At 37.2% G+C, this 16537-nt stretch overlaps 3 protein-coding genes and 1 long non-coding RNA gene across 5 annotated transcripts; 1 reads left to right on the top strand and 3 right to left on the bottom strand.

Moving 5' to 3' along the window:
* Nucleotides 1-1631: 1631 nt before the first annotated feature.
* LOC110798034 (uncharacterized) lies at nucleotides 1632-5782 on the bottom strand. Its single transcript, XR_008922903.1, has 3 exons — nucleotides 4276-5782; nucleotides 2545-3456; nucleotides 1632-2421 (listed from the first exon to the last, which is right to left on the bottom strand). It is a non-coding gene; the product is annotated as an uncharacterized lncRNA (long non-coding RNA).
* Nucleotides 5783-5843: 61 nt separating this feature from the next.
* LOC130462502 (uncharacterized) lies at nucleotides 5844-14820 on the bottom strand. 2 transcript variants are annotated; one of them, XM_056830871.1, is made up of 3 exons: nucleotides 13724-14820; nucleotides 10405-10469; nucleotides 5844-9063 (listed from the first exon to the last, which is right to left on the bottom strand). In XM_056830871.1, exon 3 carries the CDS (start codon nucleotides 9060-9062, stop codon nucleotides 7899-7901), a length of 1164 nt encoding a protein of 387 aa, XP_056686849.1. In that variant the 5' UTR covers nucleotide 9063; nucleotides 10405-10469; nucleotides 13724-14820; the 3' UTR covers nucleotides 5844-7898. The 2 variants fall into 2 exon arrangements, 1 of the variants encoding a protein (XP_056686849.1); XR_008922902.1 differs by lacking the exon at nucleotides 5844-9063 and adding an exon at nucleotides 9357-9576 and having other exon boundaries at nucleotides 13724-14806.
* Nucleotides 14821-15357: 537 nt separating this feature from the next.
* On the bottom strand, nucleotides 15358-16470 carry LOC130462504 (uncharacterized). Its single transcript, XM_056830874.1, has 2 exons — nucleotides 16152-16470; nucleotides 15358-16048 (listed from the first exon to the last, which is right to left on the bottom strand). The coding sequence occupies exons 1-2, from the start codon at nucleotides 16428-16430 to the stop codon at nucleotides 15950-15952; spliced, it is 378 nt and encodes a 125-aa protein (XP_056686852.1). The 5' UTR covers nucleotides 16431-16470; the 3' UTR covers nucleotides 15358-15949.
* LOC130462917 (uncharacterized) lies at nucleotides 15505-15936 on the top strand. The gene is made up of 2 exons (XM_056831901.1): nucleotides 15505-15546; nucleotides 15628-15936. The coding sequence occupies exons 1-2, from the start codon at nucleotides 15505-15507 to the stop codon at nucleotides 15934-15936; spliced, it is 351 nt and encodes a 116-aa protein (XP_056687879.1).
* Nucleotides 16471-16537: the final 67 nt, after the last annotated feature.

Raw genomic sequence — 16537 nt, 5'->3', positions numbered from 1 at the left:
TTAATTTCAGAAAAACCTTTCCTTTGCCAAGAACACTCACAGTGCTTGAGTTGCCCATGAAGACACATTCTCCTTCAGAAACTTTTTCGTACTCCTTGAACATCTCCTTGCTAGAACAAATATGACGAGTTGCACCGGTATCAAGCACCCATTCTGTTACGTTGCTCACCAAGTTTACTTCCGACACCACAGCAGCAATGATTTCATCCTCAACAAGATTGGCTTGAGCTTTATTCTCCTTTGCTTTGTTGTTTGGTCCATGCCTTTGTCTGCAATCTTTTGCAATATGCCCGAACTTACCACAAGTGAAGCAGTTTCCCTTGAATTGCCTATTTCCCTTGAAGTTGTTGTTGGCTTGTCTGGTCCCATGAAGTTGATTAGAACCTTTGCCTTTCGAACCTTTATTATAACCTGCATTTTTAGATTCAACAAGGTTAGCAGTAGAAGAGGAATGATCCTGAGATTTCCCTTTGGTTTGGATGCGATTCTGCTCTTCTATCTTGATCCCAGAAACCAACTCTTGGAGGGTGAAATCCTTCTGTTTATGCTTCATGGAGTGAACATAATTCTGCCAGGAAGGAGGTAGTTTTTCAAGAAGACAATTGGCTTGAAACTGATCACAAAACTTCATTCCTTCAGCAATAATATCAGCACATAGATTCTCATACTCATGTACTTGATCTAAAACAGGCTTATCATCAGTCATACGAAAATTTAACCAACGAGAACAAGCATACTTCTTAGTCCCAAAATCATCAGTACCATACTTAGATTTCAAAGCATCCCAAATATCCTTTGCATTCTTTGACTTACTATGAATCATGTAAAGGGAAGTAGTCATATAATGCAACAACATACCACGACAGGTCTTATTATCCTTATCGAAATCCCTAATAGAATCAACAGGGGCTACATCAATAAGGAGAGTATAATCTACCCCAATTTGACCCAAGAAAAATTCCATTTTATCAGACCACATCCTATAGTTTTTCCCATCAAAATGTTGCATTTTCGACATATCAGGAATGAAAGCATGGGAAAGCATGGATGAGGAAAGGGGTACAGCAGTAGGAATATTACCAGCCATAATTCACGAAAATAAAATAGAATTCGACTTTAGATTGTAAGAACTATGACTAATAAGAACAATAATTAGAACAAGCTTATCTGTAACAATGTCGTGGCGTGACACCAATCACTGCCCTAAAGTCGAATTTGCCCCGCTAAGTACACGCGGACTCGTAGCAACCGACCCCCAGGGATACACGACTCCAATCCTTCGGTGTACGACGAAGAACTAGATTGAGAACACCCTTAAGCAATGCCCAGAACAATGGAGGTTTTGTGTTTTTATTTCGGAGAAGAGGAGAAGAACCAACCTTCTGTGTGTTTTCTGTGGAAAAAGATCATGAATTTATAGAGAGTTTTTGGGAAACTGTAACAGCCATAAACGGCTAGTGGAGCAGTTACCGGAGTAATGGGGAACTCCAACAGTCATAAAACGGCAAGTGGGGTTAATGGAGCAGTTTCCAGAGTTAGTGGGTTGATTAAGTCTCCTGACTTAATCAAACTGCCCTTGACCAAAAAGAATAACCCGGTACCAAGTACCAAGTGCCCAAGGCCCAAGTGCCCAAGGCCCAAGGCCCAAGTACCAAGGCCCAAGTACCAAGGCCCAAGGCCCAAGGCCCTCGCCCGAGCCCGAGCCCGGCCCGGCGCGCGCGCGTGTGTGTGTTGTGACCACCCATGCCACTCTCAAGCACTCTTGAACAAATGATTAAAGGGTAGTGCAATATACTTCCTCCGTTTAGTTATAGTTGCACCATTTGTAAATGGCACAAGATTTTAGGAGAAAAAGAAATGCATGTGAGGGGTAGTGGTTAGCAAAATAGATTAGAAATTAATCAAAAGGCATGCAAGTGGGCTCTGGTCCCCACTGACTTTTCATGTGGATTCATTAAACAAAATTGGGGGTAAATTTCAACTTCCCTCCACTTGCATACTTTTTACATGCAAAAAGTACCTTTTCCCCCCAAATATTTCAGTTGCCCACAATTTCAAAGTTTAACTTTTTGGTAAATTTCAACTTCCCTCCACTTGCACACTTTTTACATACAAAAATTACCTTTTCCCCCCAAAAAATTCAGCTGCCCACAATTTCAGAGTTCTTTTTTTTTGTAACTGCCACCCTTTTACAAGTCCAATATCTAAAATTAAATTACACTTTTCATTACCATTTTCCACAACTTATCTCAAACATTTCTCTCTCATTCACTCAGCACACACATCACAATTTCAGTGTTTGCACTTCATCTTCAATGGATGATGATTGTTGGTTTGAAGCCTTGGTTGCTTCAAATGGGGTTGGTGATTATATGTTCATCGATACAGACGAGTTGCTGCAACTTGAAATGGAGTACGATGCTGCAATTTACATAGAAGAAAATCAAATGCAAGATGAGTTTGAAGAACAAATGATGCAATTTGAAGAAGACATGACGCATTATGAAGACGATCCAACATATGAGTTGGATTCAACTATTTCACCTGAAGAACTACATAGCCTGGAAGAGCAGATGAACCACTTTGAAGATGACATGACAGAAGAAGAAGAAGACACATGGTATGTGACAGATTCTGAAGGTGAGGAAGATGAAGTTATTCTGCCTCTGTTTGTGGACACAGCTCTAAATCTTAGGAAAAAACATGAATTGGGAAACAAAAACAGAGCACACATAATCAGGGACTGCTTGTCAGCTGCAACAAATTTAGAGCTACCATGGGGGAAAAGGAAGCAAATTGCAGAGAAGTGGAATATTCATAGAAGCACACTTTACAGATTATGGTCATCGGCAAAAATTCAAGCAAGTCAAGGGTTGGACATTAATGTGCAGACCAAAAAGAATCTATGTGGTAGAAAATCAAAGATAAATGATGAAGAACTGTTAAGGGCTGTTCCCTTGGAGAAAAGGACAAGTTTAAGGATGTTTGCAGGAGCGTTAATGGTTAGTGTAGCCACTGTTTTCAGGCTTATGAAGAGGGGTATTTTGAGGTCTCATACAAATTCCATAAAACCCAAAGTTACTCACATTCACAAATTACAAAGGTTGCACTTTGTTTTAGGTAAGATCTTACCAAGGACTGTGAATCAAGTACCCAGGTTTTCTGTAACGCCCCGACCTCTAATTCAATTATTTAATCATAATTAGCAGCGGAATTAACCTAATTCGGTCGGGACATTACCCGCCGTAACTCCCTCTTGGGAATTACAAGGCAACTATCAATCATAAGCTATTAAACTCCAAAATTCACATAATCATCCTTCTCAATTCCTTAATCAAAGTACATAACTTAATCTCGAATCTTTACTGAAACTTGATACAACTTAACATTAACTTAGGTGAACTTGGTAATAGTGAAATCCTCGCCACTACTCGTTCCCGTGGTCCCCAGCAGTACCTAAAACGGAAAACAAAACGGTGAGCCGAAGACTCAGTAACAAGTTACCCTAGCATCGTAACATCATTTCAATTCATTTTATTTAATAAACATGGAGAATAGAATATAGTAAAACATTTAATAAATCAATATTTCAGAAGCATCATTTCAAAAACATCATTCCAGAAACATAATTTTAGAAACGTCATCATTTCAGGAACATTATTTCAGGAGTATTATTTCAGGAATATTATTTCATTAACCTTTTTCCTTTTAACAGTATTATTCTGGTCTTCATGACTTTACATGAAAACATGGTAGGACGTCTCCTACGAACAGGGGAAGCCAGTGCTTCATAACAGGGGGAGTCAATGCTCCATAACAGGGGAAGCCAGTGCTTCATTTCAGGGGGAACCTTGGTTCCATATCAGGGGAAGCCAATGCTTCTTATCAGGGGGAACCTTGGTTCCATATCAGGGGAAGCCAGTGCTTCTTATCAGGGGGAGCCTGGGCTCCATATCAGGGGAACTTGACCAGTTCTTACACTTTTATTTATCATGTTTACATTTCTTTTAATAGAACATTAATCAGGAAAATCTCATTCATTCAGGGTGGTTCAACAAAACCATTAAATTTCGTTATTTCATAAAATCATTCTTTCAGGAATAATAATTCGTTAAATCAATCATTTGCATAAAGCTGCATTACCATAAAATAATTCAATCAAATCATGCTTGTAATCCCGCAAATCATAAAACATCATTATAAAACATCAATCATTCATAACATCATTCATAAATACATTTCGAAGGGATTGCGGGTACTAGCAATAACCGTTACCTCAGTTCCACAATTTGCTAAGCCTTTTCGCTGGTTCGTTCTTCCTGAGCTCCGAGAATCGAGATCTTATAAAATAATAATTATTGACTTAGTAATTCTATTTTAATAAAACTAATAATTTAAATATATAAATTTCTTTATGTAAAAAGAATAATTGGTAGATATTGAGTCATTTATAAAATTCCTTTATAAGAATGTTAAAGTACTTAACCAAAATTATTCTTATAAAACATAAATTAGCAAAAATCAATATTGAAAAGCAGTAATACTTACTCAATATTAGTGGGCCTAGTTTTATAAGTTGGGTGGGCTGACTTTGAGTGAATAAAACCAAAAGTTCCAATAGGAACTTTGGTTTCTGGAAACCAAATGCACGCAAAGAGCAGGGATCGAACGAAAAGAAGGAAGGAGAAAGATGGGCGGCGGGGCGGTGGCCGGCGGCCGGCGGCGAGGTGCGACGCGATGCTGGGCAGGGAGGTGGAAGCACGCCAGAAGGGTGGTTCTGGTGGCTGGGCTGCTGCTCGAACGCGGAGGAGAGAGGGAGGCAGGGAAGTGCGAGAGAGGAGGAGAAAAGGACGGTGAGGGGGGGAAAGGAATGTCTGCGGTGGTTCTGGGTGGTTGGTCGACGGTGAGACAAACGGAACGGGACAGAATGGGGGGGGGGGGGCGACGCTGGCGGTGGTGGGCGTGGTGCTACCGCGAAAAGAGAGGCAGGGAGGGAGTAGCGAGGTGGAGAAAGGCAGGGGAGTTGGGCGGTGTACCGACGGTCGGAAGAAAGGAAGAAGCGAGGTGGGGTTTGGCGTTTCTGGTGACGGTTTTTGGTGGTTTCCGGTGGTGGTTAATGGTGGTGGTGGTGGTGTTCTGAAAATGAAACGAAGATGATGGTGAAGAACACCATGTTTATCAATGGTGAACACTGAAAACTTGAAATAGAAAGTTTTTATTTTGCAGATTAATTGAGAAATTGAAGAACTATTTATAGTAATAAGAAGTTGGCCATTTACCTAAGTGATGAACTGATGATATCAATGTCAAAAGCTCAAGTTGACAAATGTAAGGAAATACAGAAAAGTGGGTGATGAGTAATGAAATCTAGTAGTTTAGGTAGTGAATCAGCAAGGCTAAAGACATTAGAGGAAGTTTAGATGGCAAGCACCATGGCTGCCAGTTGTTCACGACAGAGAAGAGGAGAAGGAAGAGTTGACTTGGTTTATAATTGGGTCAAGAAGGGCATTTTGGTAAATATGAAAAGTTGGGGTAATTTTCAGAATTTTTATTACTATATTTGAACATCAAAATTAAAGAAAATAAAATAATGACTTTCATTAAAATTAATTTCCAAAATAATTCTTTTATAAAGTGTTATAATAAATTTAGTTTTCGAATAAAATTTGTTGTTAATAAAAACGTTAAATTATAAATGACGAAATAAGATCTAAAATATAGCTAAGCTCGTAAAATATGAAATTAAATTATAAAATCTGAAAAATAAATCATGTAACAATATTAAAATTCAAGCGAAATATAACTTCGTTAATTAAAATAAAGTTTGAAATTAGGATTTAAAACGATTTTAAGCTAAATTAAAATAATTAAGCATAATTAATCGAGTTTTAAAAATTTGGGTTATTACATTCTTACCCCCTTAGAAAAAGTTTCGTCCTCGAAACTTGAAAATTAGATTTATAAAAATGATTGATAAAATTGAAAACACTCGAATGAAAGTATGATGTTTTATTTTAAAACCAAGATCTCACAATTTCAATTCTGACAATGTCTAGCCTTCATTCCGCCATCATCTTTTAGGACTCCGCTTCAACTCGAGACCTAGAATCGAAGAGTAAAGAATACAAAAGGGGCAAAATTATATTGATCCTTAATCGTCATTATGGTCAATTACATTCCGCCATCATCTTTAGTATCTCCACTTTACTTCATAAAATAGGATCGAGGAGCAAAGAACATAAAAGGGGCAAACTTGTTAGCATAGACTACGCTCCCATGCATTTTACTTTGTGATATCTTGTTTGATAATATTTTCTACCGAAAATAGTAACTTTTAATGAAAATTAAATTATAATTCTGAAAATATATGTATATGTGGTAAAAATAAATATTTATCAACTAATTTCAATACTCGAATAATTTGTAAAAGTCATTCATTATATCAATCTCGTACTCTGAGCTCAGTAGAACTTCCATCGGAGACGGCATCCATGTATAACAATTAGATCACCAGTACAATCATGTCAGCATAAACATAATCCATATCATAGAGACATAATTCATGTGAACATTTCAAATTCAACATAAGCATAACATCTAACACACGAGCATGGTTGACCATAACATAATCATTCATAGAAAACATAGTAATTCATACATCATATCGTTCGGGGGCGAATAATTAGAGATATTTCGCTTTCATTTTCCATTGGGCTTCTTTGTTGCAGGAAACTTATCGTTGACTTTCGATATTCGATTCGTTTCGATTTCGATTTCCGATCTTTTCTTCTACGTCACACAACTTTGTTGACTACGTTCGTTGCAGGGATTCGAGTCCATTCACGTGACGGGAAACACATCGTAAATATATGACTTTGCTATATCCTTAGTATTTTAAGTCGACAAACACTTGGGCTTTGGCGGATAATTCTAAGCCATCACACGTGCCTTTATCAGAAAAAAAAAAATCTAGATTCCAGAAACTTAGTTCATACTACCTGGTTTTACAGACATGTCATTTCGTCGATTTCTTTTCTTATTGCATTCCTCAGTCATTCATAATTCCTTTCGAACTTCATAACATTCATTGATATTATCAACCTCATAGACAGACTAATTCTCGATAACTTATTTTGGTAAGATCCTTGAAACTTATATGCAAAACTCAATCTCATGCTTTCACCATAAATCATATTTTTCCACATAACGTTTTCGCAAACCTTACATTTCCTCGCTTAGCTTTCTTTATGGAGATTATCAAGCATTCTTTCAAAAACAATCCTATAAATGATGCGGAAAGGTAGACTAAAAACACCATCGACCTTACTGACAGACTAATTCCTGATTACTTCCTTTGGTATAATCCTCAGAACTCCATGTGTAACCTCAATTTCATATTTCACCATAAATCATGTTTGGTCTCGATCACATAATATTTTTGCATAACTTTTTAATATTCGAGCTTAACTTCCTTAACGTATCTGAGAATACACTTAGATGCTTATAACCACAAAACAATCATTATGAAGGGTGCGGGAAAATAACCCATAAATCAACCTTAATCATAATTTAAACGCTTTGAACACTGAATATCCTTGATTTAAGTGATGATTCACCTTTCATGAAATACAACTCACACTCTTCTTGTACTCTATCATTCATCTCTAAATACAAACTCATGCTCTTTTGGTACTCCAAAATCAACCTTAAATAATTCATAAACATAAAAGTTCCTTAAAACAATTCATATCCACAAAATCATGCTTTTATTAATTCTTTCATAAACTTCCTCGAGGACATTAATGATCCTTAAACATTTCATAACATGTCCTTGTCAAAATATCTATAACATGATTCAAATCTAAAACAGGAAACTTAGGTTCAAACGTACATAAGAACTAAATTGAAATAGTATCAGCGTCAGCGTCATCTTCTTCTTCCTTGTCAGCTCTCATCATGTAAGCCTTTCCAGATATTGGTGGTCGTGGTGGATCATGATTAACCCTAGCATCGTTGTTGTTTCGTTCATGATTGGTCGAGGTTGTTCTTCCAATATCCGTGGGAGGTGGTTTAGGGCAGTCTCTGACAAAATGATCTTTTCCTCCACATCGATAACATGTCTTTGTTCCTGCACGACATTCACTTTCGGTATGGTTTCTCTTTCCACACTTAGCACACCATACATTACGAACTGCTCTATCGTTATGACCTTGGCCTCTTCTATAATTATGGTTTCCTTGGTTTGGCCTTTTAGCTCCTCCATGGTTTTGATTATCATTTTTCCTTTTATCACCAACATTTTGCGCTTCTCGAAGTAATACAACTCGTTCAACATTAACTGCAATATCAACCATATCTTGATAGGAAGTAAACCTTTGAGTTGCCAACCTATCTTGGTACTTCAAATGAAGACCTCGCTCAAAACGGTTCATCCTAGATTGTTCTGTCGATAACAGCTCCGGTGCAAATCTTGACAATTCCATGAACTTGTTTGCATATTCCATAACACTCATTGTTCCTTGTTGCAAGTGTAAAAACTCGTCTTCCTTTTGTTTCCTCAGGGATGGTGGATAAAACTTGTCTCTTAATAACTTTTGCAGTTCGGTCCAACTAAATCTAGGCTCATTCTTCCTTTCCTTATTAACTTTCCACCATAAACTTGCTTGACCCGTTAAGTAAAACACGGCGAAATCGACTCTCCATTCCTTAGGACATTGCAAGGTTTCAAACAACTGATCTATGCGGTTAATCCAATCCTCGAATTCTACAGGGTCGGGCTTGCCATCATAAGATGGTGGGTTCAGGGATGAAAACTTCTTGAACATTGACGCATTTTCGTTCGCATTCGTCGATTTCTTTTTCTGAGAATCTTTGATTAATTCAGCTAACATCGTGCTAACGGTTTCTAATCGTTCCATCCTTTCTTTGTGATCTTCGATAGGTTGATCGTCATAGGGATCATCATGGGCGACATCCTCGTAGATAGTGTCATCGTTGACATGGACGTTGTGATCGTTGCGAGCTCCCTCGTTAATATCGTTAGTCACCTCGATAGTTGACATTCTGCATAACGTGCTCAATCAGGAGAACATACATAATAGGAAAATAATCCCTTTTCGGCCCGTTCCTACACTCACACTCATTTCATTTTAACATGATTCTAACATATTCTTTTAAACTTATTCTTTAAAACTCTTTGCTTAAAGTCTATTGAATTCTACAACGCGCAAAACCCGTAAGATTTAGCACTTATGGTCCAGAACCTTGGCTCTGATTACCAAACTGTAACGCCCCGACCTCTAATTCAATTATTTAATCATAATTAGCAGCGGAATTAACCTAATTCGGTCGGGACATTACCCGCCGTAACTCCCTCTTGGGAATTACAAGGCAACTATCAATCATAAGCTATTAAACTCCAAAATTCACATAATCATCCTTCTCAATTCCTTAATCAAAGTACATAACTTAATCTCGAATCTTTACTGAAACTTGATACAACTTAACATTAACTTAGGTGAACTTGGTAATAGTGAAATCCTCGCCACTACTCGTTCCCGTGGTCCCCAGCAGTACCTAAAACGGAAAACAAAACGGTGAGCCGAAGACTCAGTAACAAGTTACCCTAGCATCGTAACATCATTTCAATTCATTTTATTTAATAAACAGGGAGAATAGAATATAGTAAAACATTTAATAAATCAATATTTCAGAAGCATCATTTCAAAAACATCATTTCAGAAACATAATTTTAGAAACGTCATCATTTCAGGAACATTATTTCAGGAATATTATTTCATTAACCTTTTTCCTTTTAACAGTATTATTCTGGTCGTCATGACTTTACAGGAAAACATGGTAGGACGTCTCCTACGAACAGGGGAAGCCAGTGCTTCATAACAGGGGGAGTCAATGCTCCATAACAGGGGAAGCCAGTGCTTCATTTCAGGGGGAACCTTGGTTCCATTTCAGGGGGAACCTTGGTTCCATATCAGGGGAAGCCAGTGCTTCTTATCAGGGGGAACCTTGGTTCCATATCAGGGGAAGCCAGTGCTTCTTATCAGGGGGAGCCTGGGCTCCATATCAGGGGAACTTGACCAGTTCTTACACTTTTATTTATCATGTTTACATTTCTTTTAATAGAACATTAATCAGGAAAATCTCATTCATTCAGGGTGGTTCAACAAAACCATTAAATTTCGTTATTTCATAAAATCATTCTTTCAGGAATAATAATTCGTTAAATCAATAATTTGCATAAAGCTGCATTACCATAAAATAATTCAATCAAATCATGCTTGTAATCCCGCAAATCATAAAACATCATTATAAAACATCAATCATTCATAACATCATTCATAAATACATTTCGAAGGGATTGCGGGTACTAGCAATAACCGTTACCTCAGTTCCACAATTTGCTAAGCCTTTTCGCTGGTTCGTTCTTCCTGAGCTCCGAGAATCGAGATCTTATAAAATAATAATTATTGACTTAGTAATTCTATTTTAATAAAACTAATAATTTAAATATATAAATTTCTTTATGTAAAAAAGTAGATATTGAGTCATTTATAAAATTCCTTTATAAGAATGTTAAAGTACTTAACCAAAATTATTCTTATAAAACATAAATTAGCAAAAATCAATATTGAAAAGCAGTAATACTTACTCAATATTAGTGGGCCTAGTTTTATAAGTTGGGTGGGCTGACTTTGAGTGAATAAAACCAAAAGTTCCAATAGGAACTTTGGTTTCTGGAAACCAAATGCACGCAAAGAGCAGGGATCGAACGAAAAGAAGGAAGGAGAAAGATGGGCGGCTGGGCGGTGGCCGGCGGCCGGCGGCGAGGTGCGACGCGATGCTGGGCAGGGAGGTGGAAGCACGCCAGAAGGGTGGTTCTGGTGGCTGGGCTGCTGCTCGAACGCGGAGGAGAGAGGGAGGCAGGGAAGTGCGAGAGAGGAGGAGAAAAGGACGGTGAGGGGGGGGAAAGGAATGTCTGCGGTGGTTCTGGGTGGTTGGTCGACGGTGAGACAAACGGAACGGGACAGAATGGGGGGGGGCGACGCTGGCGGTGGTGGGCGTGGTGCTACCGCGAAAAGAGAGGCAGGGAGGGAGTAGCGAGGTGGAGAAAGGCAGGGGAGTTGGGCGGTGTACCGACGGTCGGAAGAAAGGAAGAAGCGAGGTGGGGTTTGGCGTTTCTGGTGACGGTTTTTGGTGGTTTCCGGTGGTGGTTAATGGTGGTGGTGGTGGTGTTCTGAAAATGAAACGAAGATGATGGTGAAGAACACCATGTTTATCAATGGTGAAAACTGAAAACTTGAAATAGAAAGTTTTTATTTTGCAGATTAATTGAGAAATTGAAGAACTATTTATAGTAATAAGAAGTTGGCCATTTACCTAAGTGATGAACTGATGATATCAATGTCAAAAGCTCAAGTTGACAAATGTAAGGAAATACAGAAAAGTGGGTGATGAGTAATGAAATCTAGTAGTTTAGGTAGTGAATCAGCAAGGCTAAAGACATTAGAGGAAGTTTAGATGGCAAGCACCATGGCTGCCAGTTGTTCACGACAGAGAAGAGGAGAAGGAAGAGTTGACTTGGTTTATAATTGGGTCAAGAAGGGCATTTTGGTAAATATGAAAAGTTGGGGTAATTTTCAGAATTTTTATTACTATATTTGAACATCAAAATTAAAGAAAATAAAATAATGACTTTCATTAAAATTAATTTCCAAAATAATTCTTTTATAAAGTGTTATAATAAATTTAGTTTTCGAATAAAATTTGTTGTTAATAAAAACGTTAAATTATAAATGAAGAAATAAGATCTAAAATATAGCTAAGCTCGTAAAATATGAAATTAAATTATAAAATCTGAAAAATAAATCATGTAACAATATTAAAATTCAAGCGAAATATAACTTCGTTAATTAAAATAAAGTTTGAAATTAGGATTTAAAACGATTTTAAGCTAAATTAAAATAATTAAGCATAATTAATCGAGTTTTAAAAATTTGGGTTATTACATTTTCTTACTTGTACAACATGGTCCACATAGATGAAAAGTGGTTTTTCATGAGTAGAGTAACTCAAAGGTTTTACTTGTTGTCCGAAGAGGAAGACCCATACAGAGCAGTTCAATCTAAGAATCACATGCTAAAGGTCATGTTTATGGCAGGCATAGCAAGACCAATTATCACACAAGACGGAGAAGTATTATGGGATGGCAAGATAGGGATATTCCCCTTCACGAATGAAGTTCCAGCCCAACGTAGCAGTAAGAACAGAGATAAAGGCACAATGGAAACCAAAACGATACAACACATTACAAAGCCAATCATCAGGGAGCTCATACTCACTCAGTTGCTGCCAGCAATCGGGGAGAAGTGGCCGGATTTTGGGTGCAAAACAATCTGGATTCAGCAAGATAATGCAAGACCCCACATAGAAGTCAATGATCCAGAATTTATAGCAGAAGCTTCAAAAGATGGGTTTCAAATGCATCTTGTATGTCAACCCCCTCAATCCCTAGATTTAAATGTGCTTGATCTAGGATTTTTTAGGGCAATACAATCTTTACAACACCAAAAATTCCCCAAAACAGTTGATGCTTTGGTTACAAATGTAATAGAAGCATATGCATGTTATGATCCTAAGATTATTAACTACACTTGGTTGCAACATATGTACTGCATGGTTGAGATACTTAAGGTGAAGGGAGGGAACAATTACAAAATCCCTCACAAAGGTAAAAAGAGGTTGGACAGATTAGGTCTTCTACCAAGTACTGTCATAATTCCACTACAGTTGGTAGAAGACACCGTCGATTACCTAAATGAAGGCATTGTCTGTTTGAGAGCCAACAACAATGAAGATGTACCAAGTTCAAGGGAAACAGATGGTGCAAGCACAAGTGGCAGTGGGGGTATAAGAGACAACAACGAAGCTGGACCAAGTTCAAGGGCAACAGATGATGCAAGCACAAGTGGCAGTGGGGGTATGTAATTAGTACTCCGTAGTCGACTAAATTTTTTGACATGCTTAATGTGTGACGATGCAAATGTTGGGTAAGCATTATGTTTAAAATTTTAAAGTAATTCTTATTAATGTTTTTCTTTTGTAAAATCAAAGCTTAATTTTCACATCATTTTGTAAAAGAAGCATGTGGAATGAATATGTTAGAGCTGAGATATCTCACAGTCAAAGCAGAAGTTGTAATCTCCATATATGTCTACTGAGTACTCTTATTTGACTATTGTTATCTCACAATCAAAGCAGAAGTTGTAAGGATGGCTATTGGTAATTTAATTTTTAGACCAATATCATATTTAGAATCTCTTTATTTTACACTAATGATGGTTCCTCTCATAATAGCATTTGATTACTCTTTTTTTTTTACAGCAATTTGATTACTCGTACTACCGTACTACTCAAATCCCTACTGTCATCAAAGTAACTCATAGCTACGGAGTAATATGCTACTGTTTCATTCTTTTTTTTTAGTTGTACTTAAACTAGTTTTTAAATCAAAATGGAGTAGTAATACGAGACCATATCTCACTACTCAATACTAATATCATCCTTTTTTGGGATTTATGAGGTCAACAACACCATTCTTTTCTTTTTAATCATTAGTGAAATAATACATGAGTGAAAAAAATAACCAAGCATAACTACTTAGAGGTAGCAGATAAACAAGAAACACAAAACAAATTAGCCATACTTATCTGGAAGGAAGCACCGAGAATCCGATCAGGGTTGTGTTTCATCAGAGTCCACTTCGTAATTAGATTTAGGACCACTAATCTTTGACATATATCGAACACGATTGGGCTCACATTCCCAACAATCAAGAGACCAACTTTTAGGAGGTGTATCATGAGCAACCTCTTCCTCAAGTTGTGTTGGGTGAGAAGGTGCTGAGGGAACAAATTCTTCGTCATTATCATCTGATTTCTCACCAACATCATCAGTTTCAATTATCCAATTATGATTGTGGGCTTTCGGTTCCGCGCGAAGACCACATGGTCGAGCAACATCCTGATGGAAAACTTCAGATTGCTTGTACGGTCTATTCACGAATGGTTCTTCATCAGAAAGATCTGGGTCCTTGGGCTCATCCTTGTCAGTAATTCGAGGTTTCTTAGGATACTTTGTATGTCTTGTAAGATATTCATCGTCACTCTCCGAACTATAGCAGAAGTAGAGAGGAACTTTGAAGTCTAAGGGTGAATAATTATCCATGAAAAGAAAATCAAACACGGGTGAATAAAACAACCGAGAATCACGATTCAGATTTTATGGCTACTCATATTTGGGGGAAAAAAATCTAGGGTTCTTTAAATTGATGGGTACTAGAAGAAAATGTGAGAAATTTGAGAAAGGAAAGTGCTAGAGTTTGAAGGATCAGAAGATCAAAACCGAAAAATTGAGAAATTTCAAAAAAAAAAAAAAATTGGGAAGAGGAGAACGAACCAGATCTTGAGCTAGATAAGAGGAGATAGAAACCAGACTCTATTTCTCTATCAATCAATTTGATGATTCTTCATCGGAAGGTCGACAATTTTGATTTTACATTGGAAGCTCCTCAAGATCTGGTTCGAAAATTTGATGCTCTGGTTCTTGAAGAACAAGCACTACTAGAAAAATCGGATACAGGGGCAAGTCATAATTGCCTCTAAAAATAGGGATTTAGCCTCTAATGGGTTTTTGAAGCAAAAAAGTGGATGCCTCTAATAAGTCCGTCGCTAATTATTGGTTGCCTCTAAAGGCCCCTTTTGAGGCAACACAATGTGTTGCTTCTAAAAGCCCATATATTTAGAGGCAACCATATATCCTTGCCTCAAAATATAATTAGAGGCAACTCCATATTATTGCCTCAAAATATAATTAGAGGCATCCATTTATACTTGCCTCAAAATATAATTAGAGGCAACAATATATCTTTGCCTCAAAATATAATTAGAAGCAACCACGTATTATTGCCTCGAAATATAATTAGAGGCATCTGTATATTCTTGTCACAAAATACAATTAGAGGCTACATATATCCTTGCATCAAAATATATTTAGAGGCAATAGTAAAAGTTGATTCTAAAGACACTATACATTTAGGGGCAGCCATATGGTTTTGCCTCGAAATATAATTAGAGGCAGTATAAACGGTTGTTTCTAAAACGACGTATATTTAGGGGCAACCATTTAATTATGCCTTTATATATAATTAGAGGTAACATCTTGTTTTTAAAATAATGATATTTAGATGCAATTTTATATTGTCATAAAAGGTATTTAGAGGTAGCGAAAATAAAGCTAGTGTATTGATAAAATAACAAAAGTAACCACCAAATTTTATAAGAATCGAATATTTATCAACTTCAATAATATTATTAACAATAAAAACATCAATTGTTGTCCAATCTCAAACAAAAAAACACCTTAGAGCTTGCAACAACGAGCAAGCCCAAAACAAACAAAAACCACAAAAATAACATGTCTTAGAAGATGTCTGATTGGTATATTCGGATATTACTATCACTCCTGACGGTTTAAATTTCCCTAGATTGGTGCATAAAAATAGTCACTGAAAAGTCAAACCAAAAGTCTAACAAAACGGAAAAATAGCAGCAAGACAGCAGCATACAGCAGCAGCTTACAGCAACAACAGCAGCAGCAAGACAGCAGCATACAGCAGCAGCTTACAGCAACAACAGCAGCAGCTTACAGCAGCTTACAGCAACAGTAGCAGCAGCAACAACTTACAGCAGTTACAGCAACAGCAATAGCAACAACGACAGCAACAGAAACAACAGTTACAGCAATAGCAACAGCACTTACAGCAACAGCAACAGCAGCAGCACTTACAGCAATAGCAACAGCAACAACACTTACAGCAACAGCAGTTTACAGCGTAACAACAAAAGCAAATCAACGTAACAGCAGCAACAGATCAGCGTAACACCTCACCATGCTCTTCGTCCACATCCTCATCCTCAACCTCATCCTCATCCCCATCCCCATCCCCATCCCCATCCCCTTCCGCATACAACTGCCATTATAGAATTATAATGTAATATATATTAATAATTAAAAAAAATTAAGAAAAAACTAAATATACTACTAGCATATAATGGTTTTAATTAACAAATTACCTCATCCATATCAAAACCCAAACGATCAAATATTTTTCCCATGAACCCTTTCATAAGTTCCATATTTTTTTTCATCACTTTCATCTCTTTAGTAAGTGCTTCATTTTTCTCATTGGCCTCCTTTGCCTCAATCTTTGCCTCATTAGCTTCTTTTCGCAGTTTTTCTCCTTCACTGAATGACCCATATAATGATGTAATAGAGGGGCTTACTCCCTTGCCACGATCACGACCGCGTTTACCAATGGGTTTAACTTTTGCATAGATTTCTTCATCTGTCATCTTTATTTCTCCCGCCTCACGTTGCGCTAAAAGCTCTTTCATTTTTTACTGCGCAAAAAAAATCGTTAAACATTACTAAAAGATTGAGAAACACATAACCACTACAC

Source organism: Spinacia oleracea, chromosome 6 (genome assembly GCF_020520425.1).
Source record: "Spinacia oleracea cultivar Varoflay chromosome 6, BTI_SOV_V1, whole genome shotgun sequence".
NCBI classification, from domain to species: domain Eukaryota; kingdom Viridiplantae; phylum Streptophyta; class Magnoliopsida; order Caryophyllales; family Amaranthaceae; genus Spinacia; species Spinacia oleracea.
This window is presented reverse-complemented; position numbering and strand designations above follow the sequence as displayed.

What these genes read in the sequence shown, in the direction of transcription:
- LOC130462502 (XM_056830871.1), bottom strand. Translation starts at nt 9,062, where the DNA reads ATGTCAACTATCGAGGTGACTAACGATATTAACGAGGGAGCTCGCAAC.
- LOC130462917 (XM_056831901.1), top strand. Translation starts at nt 15,505, where the DNA reads ATGTCTGATTGGTATATTCGGATATTACTATCACTCCTGACG. An exon ending in TATTACTATCACTCCTGACG is followed by an intron (nt 15,547 to 15,627) that starts GTTTAAATTTCC and finishes GAAAAATAGCAG; the next exon opens with CAAGACAGCAGCATACAGCA.
- LOC130462504 (XM_056830874.1), bottom strand. Translation starts at nt 16,430, where the DNA reads ATGACAGATGAAGAAATCTATGCAAAAGTTAAACCCATTGGTAAACGC. An exon ending in TGGGTTTTGATATGGATGAG is followed by an intron (nt 16,049 to 16,151) that starts GTAATTTGTTAA and finishes CTATAATGGCAG; the next exon opens with TTGTATGCGGAAGGGGATGG.